General features: G+C 34.8%; 1 protein-coding gene across 1 annotated transcript; it reads right to left on the bottom strand.

The window, feature by feature from the left end:
• Nucleotides 1–11,314: 11,314 nt before the first annotated feature.
• On the bottom strand, nt 11,315–15,932 carry FABP4 (fatty acid binding protein 4). Its single transcript, XM_008053297.1, has 4 exons — nt 15,765–15,932; nt 13,084–13,256; nt 12,264–12,365; nt 11,315–11,534 (listed from the first exon to the last, which is right to left on the bottom strand). The coding sequence occupies exons 1-4, from the start codon at nt 15,835–15,837 to the stop codon at nt 11,484–11,486; spliced, it is 399 nt and encodes a 132-aa protein (XP_008051488.1). The 5' UTR covers nt 15,838–15,932; the 3' UTR covers nt 11,315–11,483.
• Between the last annotated feature and the right edge of the window lie 417 nt (nt 15,933–16,349).

Raw genomic sequence — 16,349 nt, 5'->3', positions numbered from 1 at the left:
TCAGCCTTCCAAGTAGCTGGAACTACAGGCGCGCGCTACCACGCCCGGTTAATTTTTTTTGATTTATTGTAAAAATGAGGTCTCGCCAAGTTGCCCAGGCGGGTCGCGACCCCGTGGGCTCAGGCAATTCACTCACCTCGGCCTCCCAAAGCGCGGGATTGCAGGCTGAGCCACCGAGCCGGCTGTCTCCTACATTCTTACAGTACACCCACCAAAATCAGGAAGTTAATACTGATGACAATACTACCATCTAATCCACAGACCCCTTAACAATTGTCACAAGAATTTTCTTTCTTTTCTACAACCCCCCAAAACAAACAAAACCCCCAAAACTAAACCCAAATCCAAAAGACCAAACCTTCTCTTTTCCTCTTTCCTTTCTGACCCGGAATTCTATCCATGATTGTTTGTTGCATTCTGCTATCATATCTCTTTAATCTCTTTAAATGGGGAACAGATTTTTAGGCTTTCCTTGTCTTTCCTGACTGGAAACATTAGAATAGAATCACTATTATAAGCAAAAGGTTGGGTCATCTGCTAAAAACTGACTAGTAATGTTCACATAAAAACTGAAGACAGAAATGTTTTAGACTTTGAAAAGAATATTACTAAACTAGAAATTATAGCCCAGTGATGGCAATAGTGGGAATTAGGGATGGGCCAACCCATAACTGCACCTGATCCTCAGTGTTTCCAAAGAGGGAGTGAGTGGATTTTTGGACTATTCATATCTATTTTAAGATATAGACGGACTCCATGTCCCCACAATTGTCTTTTTGAAAGATACCTACTTGATCCTGCCTCTCTTCCTTTCAGAACAGAGTTTCTTCTTTGCCTCTGTATATGTGTTGATTGAAATAATTTCAAACAATTGGAAATTATGTGAGCTTCAAGAGATAAATTGAGGCAAGATAAATTGGAGAAGTGTTACTTGAAGATATTTCTGGGATGTATCTACTGCCTTAGTTATATGGTGAAAATACAGGAATGTGAAATTGACTTACCTATCAATCTTATCTTGGACTGGATCTTCTTTCTCTATGCTTCCACACCAACTGAAAAATAATAATTAGATATGAAGACTGTATTTTCAAAAATAATTAAATTCACAAATAAATATACATAGAAGTGGCACCTAATTGGATTTGTAGAAAATTAGCACAGAGGCACTATCAGGGATAATGGAGACTTGAGGAGAAGGGAGTGGGAAAAAATGAATTCGGCTCACAAAGAAACAGAATGTAAAAAACAAAACCAGCACACCTCATCAACAAGGGTACCTGTATAATGAACATTTGTATACCTGACTCTGAATTGTACCCCACATCTTTAAAATTAAAAATAAAAAAAAACCACAAAAACCACAATGACAACAACAAAAACCAAACAACTAAAAAAAAATTCCAGAAGGTAGAAAGAACATGCAAATTGGTATGATTGGAGCAAGAAGAGATCAGAGCAAAGATAATACTGGAGAGTTAGATAAGAAAAGGCAAGCATAAGACAGATTTTTATACACGATGCTAAGGGGATTAGATGTTCTCTGGATACAATAAGAACCGTTAAGAGGTTCTGATCAGTGAGTGTGTCCCAGTCAGATTTTCACTGTGTAGGTATCATTCTCAAAGTCTACAGGGCTTGAGAAAGAGTGAAGGAGATAGAGACTTAGAGAGGAAGACTTGCTGGAAGAACTCTGAAGTAAAGAAAGAATCATGGTGTTGTTGGCAGTGGGAATGCAAAAAAACAAATATATGAAAGAAGTAGTAAGTTAAAAATCAACATCTTAAAAAATAAAATAGATGTAGTGAGGAAGAAAGAGTATACAAAGATGATCTTAAGAATTTGAAATGGGAAATTAGATGAAACATTCTAACATTTGCTGGGATTTGAAAAATAGGATGAGGAGCAAGTTTCAGGGAGTGTATAAGAAGCAGGCAGTCATGATAAGTTTAGTATAGAACATGTTGAGTTTAGATGTCCAGGACATCTATTTGGACAATTACAACTCTTTTTTTTTGGTGGGAGGGCTATTGTGGTAAAATACAGACAATATTTACCAGAATAACTGTTTAAAGTGTTCATTTCAGTGGTATTAAGTACATTTGTATTGTTGAGGAGCCAACACAAGTCCTCTTCAGAACTCTTTCATCTTGCAAAACTGAGACTCTGTGCTCAAGAAGCAATAATTTTTTCAGACCACTTTTATCACAGACCCTTGCAACCATCATTCTACCTTATGTCTCTGTGATTTTGACTATCTAGGTACCTCATATAAGTGAAATCACATAGTATTTGTTTTCTCAGGACTGGTTTATTTCACTTAGCATAATGTTGTTAGGGTTCATCCCTGTTGTAGTATATGTCAGAATTTCCTTCCTTCTTAAGGTGAAATAATATTCCATTGTGTACATGTGTGTGTGTATGTGTATAAAACACATTTTTGCTTATCTATTCATCTGCCCATGGACTTTTGGATTGCTTGCACGTTTTGTTATTATGAAAAACCTGCTAAAAATATGGGTGTGCAAATATCTCTTTGAAATCCTGCTTTCAATTTTGGGGGCATATACTCAGAAGGGAAATTGCTGGATCACATAGTAATTCTATTTTTAATGCTTTGAGGAACTGCCATACTGCTTTCTATAACAACTCGTATAATTTTACATTTCCACCAACAGTGCACAAGGGTTCCAATTTCTTCACATCCTTGCCAACACTTGGTATTTTCTGCTTTTTGTTAATAGTCATTCTAATGGGCATGAGATTTTATCTTACTGTAGTTTTGATTTACATTTCTTTAATAACAAGTAAATTTGAGTGAAAAAAGCACACAAAATATTTTTCTTCTATGCTCACACTGCAACAATCAACATAGAAGACTTCTGTGACCAAATACGTGGAGATTTCTTTCCAATTAATGAGCAAGCAATCAGTTCTGCAGCATACACTATGGGATGTCTTCTACTTTAATTCGATTCTAACACTATCTACATGGAGACAGCATCAGATCTTATAGTTTGGGGGATCAGTTCCCAAAACTACCCCACTTCTGACAGAGTTGCAAGTCCAGACCCTCTCACTGGGTTCAATTAATTTATTAGAGAGACTTTCAGAACTCAGGGAAACACTTATGGTATACAGTTAAAAAATTACAAAGGATACATGTGTTTATTATAAAGGATATTACAAAGGACACAGACAAAGGGATGCATAGGACAAAGTTATAGGGAGGGGGCACAGAGCTCTCATGCCCTCCCTGGGCACACTACCCCCTAGGAACCTCCATGTGTTTAGCCATCCCAAAGCTCTTCACAACCCATCTTTCTGAGCGTTTCATGGAGACGTCATTGGTAGTCATGACTGAAGCATGCACAACCATGTAGAAATGTGGTCAGACCAAAAAAAAAAAAAAAAAGATTGAATTTAATACTAACAGACTTATTGGGAGAAACCCAGTAAGACTTGTCAGATTCTTCTTGGCACCCCCATGCAGCATTCCTTCCTCCAGATTATGGGGCAGGGCTCCTTCTGAAATGAGGGTCTTATGATATATAATCAGACAAAGCAGGTTGGAGAATCTCTTCATGACCAGCTCCAAGACAGAATGGTTGGAGGAAGAATAGAGTATATTTTACATTTTTATAGTCTGCCTCGGGGAGAAAAAGGAGCAGATAAAGAAGGGCGTAAGGTCAGAGAGAGATTCTGTTTCCTGAGGTCTGCTTCTGAAGGCTAAAGTGCCCCAACATTTTAACAAAAGACTGTCTTTCACCTTTATTGCTCTGAAACCTTCGGGAACCAAGGACAGACAAAAGGCCAAATACTTTGACAAAAGATATGTTTATTGTTTTAGATACTTAGGAAATAACAAAGCTATGAGAGTATGAGCCAGGAACCATAGATGAAAACCAATTTATAAATGTCATAATATCACAGAGGTGTTGAGCGTCTTTTCATGAGCTTATTGGTCATTCATATATCTTTTTTGGTGAAATGTCCATCCAAGTACTTTGCCCATTTTTGAATCAGGTTGTTTTGCCTTTGTTGTTGAGTTTTAGGGGTTCTCTATATCTTGTGAATATTAATCCCTTATTAGGTATATAATTTTCAAATATTTTCTCAAATTCTATGCATGGTCTGCCTTTTCACATTTGACAATGTCATTTGGTACACAAAATTTTTAGTTTTCATGAAGTCCAATTTGTCTATTTTTTCCTTTTTATACCTCTGATGTCATATGCAAAATATCATTGCCAAATCCACTGGCATAAAGCTTCTGCTCTATATTTTCTTCTAAAAGTTTGTTATGGTTTGAATGTTTATGTTCCCCCAAAATTCAAATGCCAAAATCCTAACTCCCAAGGTGATGGTATTAGGAAGTAAAGCCTTTGGGAGGTGATTAAGTCAAAAGTATGACTTTAATCATGATTAGTATTAATGCTCTTATAAAAAAGACCCCAGAGAGCTAGCTTATCCCTTCTCCCACTTGAGGACAAAGTGAGAAGGCACCATCTTTGAAACAGAAAGCAGCTCTCACTAGACATTGAATGGTCCCTTCATCTTGGACTTCTCACCTTCGAGAACTGTGAAAAACAAATTTCTACAAACAGCTGCCCAGTTTATGATATGCTATTATAGCAGCCCAAATGAACTAAGACAGCTTATGTGTCTGTTTTTATGACAAGACCATACTGTTTTTATTATTGTATCTTTGAAGTACTTTTTGAAATCAGGGAGGGTGAGCCCTTCAAATTTGTTCTTCTTTTAAAGACTGTTTTGGCTATTTGGGATCCTTTGAAGTTTTACACAATCTTTAGTTTGAATTTTTCTAATTTTGTAAAGCATGCCGTTGGGATTTGGCTAGGGAATACATTGAATACGTAGACTACTTTAGGTAGTATTGATATTTTAATAATATTAAGTTTGCAATCTCTAGACATAGAATGTCTTTCTATTTATATCTTCTTTAATTTCTTTCAGCAATATTTTATATTTTTCATTTTGCAAGTCTTTTACCCCCTTGGTTAATTTCTTATATTTTATTCTTCTTGATGATATTGTCAATGGAATTGTTTTCATAATTTCCTTTTGTATTGTTTGTTATTAGTGGAAAAAAATTCAACTGATTTTTACATGTTGATTTCATATCCTGCAACTTTTCTGACATTATGTATTAGTTTTCACAGTATTTTGTGTGGAATCTTTAGGGTTTTTTTCGTCATGTAAGTTCAGATCATACATAAATAAAGATCGTTTAACTTCTTTCTTTCTGATTTGGATCCCTTTTATTTTTTTTTATTGATTGATTTTTTTAAATTTTAAAATTGTGGGTACAATTAAGGGTTAGGTATACAAATATTCATTGTGCAGTTACCCTTGTTGATGAGGTGTGTCCCCCCCTTCTCCAGGCAGATACTGACTATCGTTAATCCCGCCTCTCTGCCCCTCCTCCCCCCGTAGTTTCCCGCTACTGTCAATCCTTTTCTTATAGTATTACAGTAGTTGTTTAAGGTCCACTTATGAGTGAGAACATGTGGTACTCAGATCTTTGTTTCTGTGAAAGATCACTCAGTATTATAAACTCTAATTCCATTCACGTTGCTACGAAATTCATGATTTTGTTCTTCTTAATGGCTGTGTAATATTCAATTGTATATATGAACTACTTTTTTTTATCCAGTCCTCTTTTGATGGGCAGCATGGTTGGTTACATGTCCTTGCTATTGTGAAAAATGCTGCGATAAACATACATGTGCAGGTATCTTTTCCTTGACTAATTGCTCAAGTAAGGACTGCCAGTACTATGTGGAATAGAAATGGAGAAAGTGGATATCCTTGCCTTGCTCCCAATCTTAAAGGAAAAGTTTTTAGTCTTTCACCACTGAATACAACGTTAACCATCAAATTTTCATAATTCTCCTTTGTTATGTTGATGCAGTTTTCTTCCATTCCTAGTTTGAGTGTTTTTATCATGAAAGGGTATTAAATTTTGTCAAATATTTTTTCTGCATCGATTGAAATGAACATTTTTTGGTCCTTCATTCTGTTCACTGGTTGTATTACATTAATCAATTTTTATATTTAGAGTCATCCTTGAATTTCAGGAATAAATTCCACTTGGTTATGGTGTATAATCCATTTAATATGTCACTGAATTTTATTTGCTAGTATTTTCTTGATGATTTTACATTAATGTTCATAAGTGATACTGGTCTGTAGTTTTATTTTCTTGTAGTGTCTCTGTCTATCTTTGCTATCAGGGTAATATTCCCACATAGGATGAGTTAGAAAGTATTTCCTTCTCTTCAATATTTTTGAAAAATTTGAGAAGAATTGGTATTAGTGCTTATTTAAATGTTTGGCAAAATTTACCTGTGAAGACAAGAGAACTAGGAATTTTGTGTGTGTGTGTGGTTGTAAGATTTTTTTATTATTGATTCAATCTCCTTACTAGCTGTAGGTCTATTCATATTTTTGAATCTATTTCATCATTTTTTTTTAAAAGAATTCTTATCACATAAAGAGAAATACTGAGGTGATGAATACGTTACTTAATTAGATTATGGTAATCACCTCACAATGTATACGCATATCAAAACATCACATTGTATACCTTAAATATATATAATTTTTATTTGTCAAGTATACTCAATAAAGCTGGAAATTAAAAAAATCTATTTCTTCATAATTTAGTCTTGTTAAGTTCTGTGTTTCTAGGATTCTGTATATTTCATCTCAATTACTTAATATACTTGTGTGAAATTTTTATAGTACTTTCTTGTAATCCTTTTTTTTCCTGCAGAATTGGTAGTGATATACCCACTTCCATTTATGATTCTAGTAATTTGAGTCTTCTCTCTTTTTTGTCTTAGTCCATATATCTAAAAAATGTCAATTTTGTTGATCTTTTCAAAGAAACAACTTTTGTTTTATTGACTTTTCTCTATTGTTTTTCTATTCTCTAGGTTATCTCTGTTCTAATCTCTATTATTTCATTACTTCTACTTTCTTTGGGCTTATTTTGTTCTTCTTTTTGTAATTCATCAAGTTATTAAATTACATTGCTGATTTGAGGTCTATGTTGTTTGTTGATGTACTTATAGTTGTGAATTTTCCCTAAGCACTGATTTCACTGTGTTTCATAAGTTTTCATATGTTGTGTTTTCATTTTCAAATCATCCTTTAAGTATTTTCTAATTTCTTTCTTGATTGTTTATTTGATCTATCTGTTGTTTTAAAATGTGTTGCTTAATTTATGCAATTTTGTGAATTTGCATGTGTGTGCAACAATGGGTGCTGGCCAATGTACCTGCACCTCTATGGTCAGAAATGGCAATTATCAATCAAAACCCAGATCCATAAAATAAATAAATGATTGGAAACATACAATTCCCCAACCTTGACTCAGAAGAAATAGAAATTCTGAACAGACCAATATTGAACAAACCAAAAAGTCCAGGACCTGATAAACTCACAGCTGAACTCTACTAGATTTTCAAAGAAGAACCAGTACCAGTTTTACTGAAGCTATTCTATAAGACTGAAGAGGAGAGAATTCCCTCTAACTCATTCTATGAAGCCAGTATCACTCTGATACCAGGAGCAGGAAAAGAAAACTACAGACCAATATCCCTTATAAACATAGATGTGAAAATTCTCAACAAAATATTAGCAAACCAAATTCAACAGCATATAAAAACTAATCCACCATGATTAAGTGGGTTTTATTTCAGGGATGCAAGGATGATTCAACATATGCAAGTCAGTAAATATGATCCACTACATAAACAAAAATTATGCAAGTCAAAAAATATTATCTGCCTAAAAACAAAAATCATATGATCATTTCAATAGATGCAGAAAAAGTATTTGGTACAATACAGCATCTTTTCATAATAAAAATCCTTAGCAAAATAGGCATAGAGAGAACATTCCTCAAGATAATAAAAACCATATATAACAAATCCACAGCCAATGTCATCCTGAATCGAGAAAAGTTGAACATATTTCCCCTCAGAACTGGAACAAGGCATGGATTCCTACTGTCACCATTCCTACTCAAGTAGACAAAAACATACACTGGGGAAAGACTGCCCTGTTCAACAAATGGTGCTGGGAAAATTAGATAGCTAAATGCAGAAAAGTGAAACTTGATCCCTATCTCTCACCATATAAAGAATTAACTCAAGATGAATTAAAGTCTTAAACATCAGACCTGAAACCATAAAAATCCTAGAAGAAAGCCTAGGAAAAACTCTTCTAACCATTGATCTAGGAAAAACATTTATAGCTAAAACTCCAAAAGCAAATGCAACTAAAAGAAACAAAAACAAACAAACAAAAAACAAGTGGGACTTAATTAAACTAAAAATCTTCTGCACACCAAAAGAAGTAATCAACAGAGCCAAGTAGGCAGCCTGCAGAATGAGAGAAGAAATTCACAAACTATATAACTGACAAAGAATCTTCAAAGAACTCAAATCAGCAAGAGAAAAAGCAAATGCCCCAATTAAAAAGTCGGCAAATGAAATGAACAAACATCTCTAAAAGAAGATATATGGGCCGGGCTCGGTGGCTCAGCCTGTAATCCCGCGCCTTTGGGAGGCTAAGGTGAGTGGATTGCCTGAGCCCGCGGGTTCGAGACCCGCCTGGGCAGCGAGACCTCATCTCTACAATAAATCAAAAAAAAAAGCAGCCGGGCGTGGTAGCGCATGCCTGTAATTCCGGCTACTCGGAAGGCTGAGGCGGAAGCATTGCCGGAGCCCAGCAGGCGAGGCTGCGGTGGCCGGGAGCGGCCGCTGCACTCCAGTCTGGGCGACAGAATGAGACTCCAACTCAAAAAAAAAAAAAAAAGAAGATATATGGTTGGGTGCTGTAGCTCATGCCAGTAATCCCAGCAGTTTGGAGGGTGGAGATGAGAGGATTGCCTAAGCCCAGGGCTCTGAGACCAGCCTAGACAACCTGGCAAGACCTCATCTTTACAATAAATCAAAAAATTAGCTGAGTGTGGTGGCATGCACTTGTAGTTCCAGCTCCTTGGAAGGCTACAGTAGAAGGATCGCCTGAGCCCTGCGGGTGGAAGCTGTGGCAGCAGTGAGAATGCCATCAGCCTGAGCAACAGAGTGGGATTCCAACTAAAAAAAAAAAAAAATCTAAAAATGATCAACAAATGTGAAAAAAATGCTCAACATCTCTAATCATCAGGGAAATGCAAATTAAAACCACAGTGAGATACTACCTTACATCAGTCAGAATTACCATTATCAAAAAATCAGAAATCAATAGATTCTGGTGTGGATGCAGTGAAGAGGAAACATTTATACACTGTTGGTAGGAGTGTAAATTAGTACAACCTCTATGGAAATCAGTATGGAGATTTCTCAAAAGTAGATCTACTATTTGATCCAGCAATCTCACTACTAGGTATCTATTCAAAGAGAGAGAGAGGTCATTATATAAAAAAGACACCTGCAGCACAATTCACGATTGTAAAGATGTGGAAAACACAGATTCATAATATTTGGAAAACAAGATCCTCATTGACCATCGGAGTTTCTGTAAAATGAGGGCAAGCTGCTTTGGGAACATATGCACAGCTGCTTGCCATTGGGATTGAGAAGGAGGCCTGAGTATCTGCAACTGTGTTAAGACCTAGCATTAACCAAAATATACCACAATTTATCATACAAGTTTTCCCCTGAATATTGCGAGGAGTCAATTGCCTTCAGAGTTTCAAAATAGCTACATCAGACAGATTCTGCCAGTGTGATCATTGTCTCAACTGGGAGGCATGTTCCTAGCGCTTCCTACTCCGTTATCTTCCCAGAATGCTTTCAAAATTGACCTTTTTATGCTTTATGAATCAAGTTACATTTGCATATGGATGGTTTCCAGATCTATACTTAAGCCAGGATAGCTCTTTTGAATTTCGGATTCCTGTATTTGTTTTCTACTTAGTTTTGTGATCTTAAACTCTGAGCTTCAGGTTCACTATCTGTAGACAGGACTATTAAATCCTTCTCATTAGATTATTCTGATGACTAATGATGTAAATTTTGTAATTTGCCTGGCATCATAGGTGGTGGTTAGTAAATATTAGTTTACCAAGAATTGTCCTAATCAACTCCTATACATCTTCTCTATTTAACTTCCCCAAACTTCTAGTGAGCCCCAAATGAGAGTCTTACTCTATGTTTTTGTGAGTAAAATAAATTATTCTAATCAGGAACTAGTTTACCTCTTCTGTCCTCTCCACATCATGGTGCCAAATGTAAGATAGGTACTTAGAAAATAAATATCACTGGACTTATTTTTAAAGAGGTTTGCAAACAGAATTATACTGACAGAAGCATACACTTTAACAGATTTTTGCCTTACTGTAAAATGTAAGCATATGATTTAGAAATATTAGTTTATGTACATGGAATGCCAATAATCTGTAGAGGTGCTTCATGGTTTCTCCAAGAGGCAGGAAAACCACATACACACACAACATGCACTCAAACACACATGTACACACACAAACTACTTGGGAAACCTCATAATTGTTTTACATGTTTTCTATATTGAGATTCCGTGGAGATTTTATTTGAAAGTTTCACTGATAAGAAAAATAAAAGCGTAGAAAACACTACAATAAAATTTGAATCTTTACTCATGTATAAGACTGTGGCCACTTTTCTGAAATGAGTATTATGGAATTATTTGCACTGAATTCTGGAGAGGTAGCCAAGATACTTTGAGACAGATATAGTATATCCACATGACTTTTATTGTATTATATTGTTTATCATGGGTCTATTTTATTATTAGTTATGGTTGCTCATTTCTTATAGTGTCTACTTTATAAATTAAACTTTATCATAGGTATATATGTGTAGATTAAAACATATATAGGGTTTGGTATTATCTGTGGTTTCAGGCATCCACTGGGAGGTCTTGGAACATATCCCCTGTGGATCAATGAGGGCTACTATAAATACTTTTCTCTTGTAAAAGCCTAAGACAGGTAGGTATAAAATGTAAGCTCCTGAGCCAACTGGCTGTGGAAACTTTCACTATATTTAAAAATATCTAAGGTCTCTGAGAGATAGTTACTTAACTATAGATATGCTAAAGAAGGATTTAATATTCAGTAATGGTACATACTTATCTCCTACTTAGGAAAAAGGAAAATTTCTAGTTTTTTTTTAAACCTTGAATCATTATTAAAGATCTTATTACTTCTATCAGAAACAAAGAAATTATGCAAATTTTCTATTTCTGTCACTCAAAAATAAGAAATTATAAAGTCCAATAAATACATCTTTACATCACCTTTTAAATCTAAAAAATTTTATTTAACCCACAGAATCATATTGCATAAAATCAGCTTGGGAGAAAATTAGTTGCTTGCTAAATAGTGGAAAAAAACTTTTTGAACAATGCATCCAACAAAATGCTGTAGAGTTCAGCACAGACTTCATTCCAGGTCAGTGTCCCTTCACTTATGCTCGCTCATAAACTCTGGTGGCAGTGACGCCTTTCATGATACATTCCTAGACATACACAAAAATTTTGGTCAATCACCAAGACTAAACCATTTATTTATTGTATCTTTCAATGTTGGAAAGGAAACAATATTTTTTCAAAAGACATTTGTTCTGGGCTCATATAGATACATACACATATAACTTGTATTGTAATAAGTTAGGAAGACACAAAGACCAGGATGACACAAATTTTCCCCTCAGGGAACCTCGCAGTCTATTAAGTGGGAAACGTAAGCAGAGATATACTGGGCGTGCCAAAAAAGGTATACAAATTTTAAGCGTTGTTATCTATGAATTACTTTTGGAAATTGAATTAAATTACAGTGGCAACTTGTAGTATGAGGTTTGCTCAATCGTGCTTCTGCCTTTTCTTTGTCCTGCCTTTCACATGGTGATGCTAGCATTAATTTGATTAATGCCATCTTTTGAGCAAATGCCGTACTTAAAATGTGTATACATTTTTTTGGCACCCTTGTATAATATGATGCAGTGGGGACACTGCTGGAGACAGGCTCAGGGTACCTGAGAGGGGGCAGGAAATGCTTCCTGGGAGACAGTGTGCCAGAGCTGAGCTCAAAAGCATGAAGAGCAATTGCCAGAGTGGAACCATAACCCCAATAAAATCACCTTTTAATTCTGTATCATTGAGGTGAGTGTCTATTTCCTTTTGTAGAAAAATGATCATAAGATGACTTAGCAGTAGGATCTAGGCTTAAGTAGCTAGAAGATACTCACCACCACCAGTTTATCATCCTCTCGCTTTCTCTTTATGGTGGTTGATTTTCCATCCCACTTCTGTACCTGTACCAAGGCACCCCCATCTAAAGTTATGAGGCTCTGCAGGCACAATAAAAAGTGGTTATAATTTGCATATGGAGGCAGAAAATAAAACTTAAAAGACAATGCCTTTGTCTCAAGGTGAATGTTGAGGTCATTAGTCACTCTAAATGAAAATAAAATATACTGCAACAAGAAACAAAAAATGAGGAAATGGTCTGTTGAGGGTATGAGCCAGGTCGTTTTCCCATCTGCCAGCTTTTGGAATAAAGTCACTTTCCTTTCATCAAAAAGTAACAAACAAAAAAAAGAAGAAAAAAAAGAAAAAAGTGAGTCTCAAAAACAACAGCAAAGCAACTCATGTACACATTAGGTCTAGTTTGTTATACAAATTGTATAGCTGAAAAAATACTATGAAGGAGTGTAAATATGATAAAAAATTCATTGAGATGGTAGTATTATGATTTTTCTTCTTTCTTTTCTTCCAGTCCTATAAACATTCTCTAACATTGTTATATTACTTTAATTTACAACAAATTCTTTAAGAGTTGTACACAAATGTTAGTCTTTTTTAAAAAAAATATGAGGTCAACTTAATAAATGGGACAAGTTTGCTAATTATGTATTGAAGGCAACCTGCTTTAGATGTAGGACTTTAGGAATCTTTGGCCTATGATAGAACCATTTCCCTTTTATTTATTATTATAAAATGGCTTATTGGAGGCAGTGGCAATTTAGAAACCAGGCATTTACTCTGCACCAGTTCCCTTTTACTCACCTTGACTTTCCTGTCATCTGCAGTGACTTCATCAAATTCCTGACCCAGTCTGAAGGAAATCTCAGTATTTTTGAAGGTACTTTCTGATTTAATGGTGATCACATCCCCATTCATGCTGATGATCATATTGGGCTTGGCCATGCCAGCCACTTTCCTGGTGGCAAAGCCCACCCCTGCAGTTAGGAAAAGAAAAAATGTCAGGCTTACATTTTGTCTCACATGTTTATTTAAGTCTGAAAAACATTGTTTGTGTGCACACGCAGGTGCATGCATGTGTAAGAGGAAAAAGACACTAGTGAGTTTCCTAAAGGTCTCATTTAAATGGCTCTTGTAGATAAACAAATCAGGCTAATTATAAAAAAAAAAAAACCACAAGAAAACAAAAAACTCCAAGGCACAATAGGTGTAGATCTATTCTTTAAACTTCCCCTTCTTTCTGGTCTGAATACAACTCCTCAGGAAACCTATTGTTAATTTTCATCAAGAAAATGCATAAAGGTTAAGTCTTCTGGAATATGTATTTTTAAAAAAATGTTAGCCACTGTTACTTTTCTCTATTAATGGGACATTGAGGCAATTTGACCATTTCTTCTAAGATATTATAAAGTCCACAATCAGAGACAGAATTTTTAACAAAACTTTTTGGGACTAATACAAAGTTATTCAGTTAAAAGATAATCTATTTTGAGCATACAAAAATCACATTTCATAGCATTTGCTGCCACGACTAGTTTTCTAGGCTCCTTTTTCAAATTACTCCACTATGAAATAAAGATTTTGATTAGTTTCTGCAAAATGCAAAATGTTTTCTACATTCATACCATTTTAGAATGGTGATATCATTCCTAATAATTGATAGAAAACATTAAAGAGGGATTAGGCATCAATTGTGAAAACTTGAAAATTTAAGAAATCACTATTTCTTAACTTAGAATAGTTTAGAAGGCAGTACTTTGATTCCCAATCACCTAAGTTGAGAACTCCTTTTTTTTCCTCCTTCTTCTTGTGTACAGTATGGAATGGGCAATTTGGAACCTAACATAGTGGTAATTTGATGGCATTGCATATACTATACAGAATTTATGACAGTCATAAATGTGTTGAATTTCTTAACATGCATATAAATCTGAGCTATTTCTTTAACTATAGAACAGAGCTGAGACAGAAATGTGGTGCAAAATAAGTAATACTGAGTCTCTGATTTAGCCCTCTGCCTGTCTGAAAGTGGCCACAGGTGCGAAGATAATATGTGTCTTCATCAAGTCCTAGTTTTGTTACAAAATACAACATTAAATACATGGAGTGGCTCAGAATAGTGAATGAATGCAACACTGAGTATGATTCTAGAATGGCCGACGTGGGGAAAAGTCATATTCTATACCTGTTTGATTCTGTTCTTATTTGACTGATGAAGTCAATACCTGCCTACTCACCCTCAATTAGAGCAGCTAGCTTTATTCAGGAGGTATCTTATTGTCTTTGATTATCACCAGTCCTTTATAATTTAAAAGCATAGCGTTGTTAAAATGTTTCTAAAATTCAATAACTAAATGGTACCAAATCCTGGCATTTCTATATTAATGCATATGAATTAGTTTATTGAATCACAACCAGTCTAGAAAGTCAGGCCTCTCTCATGCTGAGTCCTTGATTTTCCCTCTCGTCTATAAACAAGAAAAATAGTAGTAACAGACAAGCAAAAATAAATAAATTAATTAAATAAATAAAAAACTCAGTATTACTTATTTTGTAACTTAGGAGAGGGTTAAGTCTTTTGAAATTTAGGGGTTAAATCCTAAACCCTTATAAAGATATCATGTAAAATTCCTCCCCAGTTTGTTAATCTTGGATCTGACTTTGCCATGCACAGGGTGGGGAGAGAAGGACTTTCAAAGTAGAAGCTATGTGAATGACAGGTTACCTCTCTAATTTACCCTCATTGTTTTATCGCCATAATTATTTGGGAGACATTCATACAATGAAACGGTGACAACATTAACAGAGTCTAAAAAATTAAAAACCTCCTTTACCAACGAGAAGTTATATTACATATATAACATTCTCCTTTTGAATTACTTGATAATTCTGTCATCCCATGCCATTTGTAGTCAAAGAAATATTTAAGCCCTTTAAGATACATATTTTCTGAATTAGAATTTTGTCTATTATAAAATAACCTCAAAAAAATAAGATAAAATAACCTCATATTTTAATGGGTTGACATGAAGACAAGAAAATAATTGACTAACAAACATTAACTAAAAAAAATAAGCATTAGGATAGAAAATAATGCCTTCAATTTCAAAGGGAAATAAGTATACTTTTCTTTCCAAGTTATTGCTTATTTTATATGCAAAAGGAGATAAAAGAAAAACAGGCAAAGAGCCAAGTAAACCAAAGATACTCTAACTGTGCAATTAAAATAAAAATCTTATAATTTCTACAAACCATAAAAATTCCACTTAGAATATTTTTAAAATATTAGTTCACCTTTAGGAAGCTTTGTTGTAGATCTAAGAATGTTTCTAGAAATGATTCTCACTTGCTATTTGTACAGCATGTCTTTAGAAAGTAGCATTTTCATTCTGGCCAGTGCTTCCAGGAGTGAAAAAACAGCTATCAACTCTCTTCCCCCAGAGAAAATGTTATAAATCCAGGCATTTCACAATGCATTTTCTTACCTACTTCTTTCATGTAATCATCAAAATTTTCACTGGAGACAAGTTTCCAGGTACCTACAAAAGCATCACACATTTTGTGAGTTTTCTAGGCTTATTCTTCAAGATAAGAAAGATGCTGCAGCTTTCAGGAAGGTGCTGTGACCCTCTTGAGTGCAGATAACTTCCTTTAAAAGATTCTCAGAACACGTGATCCTAGGAATAGCCAATTGAGAATTATTTCAGATCTTTTCCTTTATTACTAGCCTCTGCATTTTTTTTCCCTCTGAGTCATGTTTTTACGACTCAGAAATTTTTCAACTTTGGTTCTCCCTGGCAAATGGTCATTGGACTTAAAGTACAAATTATTTTTAACCACTAGCAATATATTTTAAACTTTCCTGTTTTGATAGTTTAATGTTCAGTGCATTTAAGTGTCCCTATCATTTCAATACACATTTATTCCAGTTTATCTTGGGATAAACTTTGATTCCTTTTTCTCAGGTTTTTATTAAAATTGCAATTATGTGGTGCTTTTGAATTGAGCAATGGAAGAGCTACTTTGGAAATTCTTAACTAAGTGCAAAGGCTTTTTGGGACATGACTATC

This window comes from Carlito syrichta, unplaced genomic scaffold (genome assembly GCF_000164805.1).
Source record: "Carlito syrichta isolate Samal-C Ts95f unplaced genomic scaffold, Tarsius_syrichta-2.0.1 Scaffold288038, whole genome shotgun sequence".
NCBI lineage: Eukaryota > Metazoa > Chordata > Mammalia > Primates > Tarsiidae > Carlito > Carlito syrichta.
This window is presented reverse-complemented; position numbering and strand designations above follow the sequence as displayed.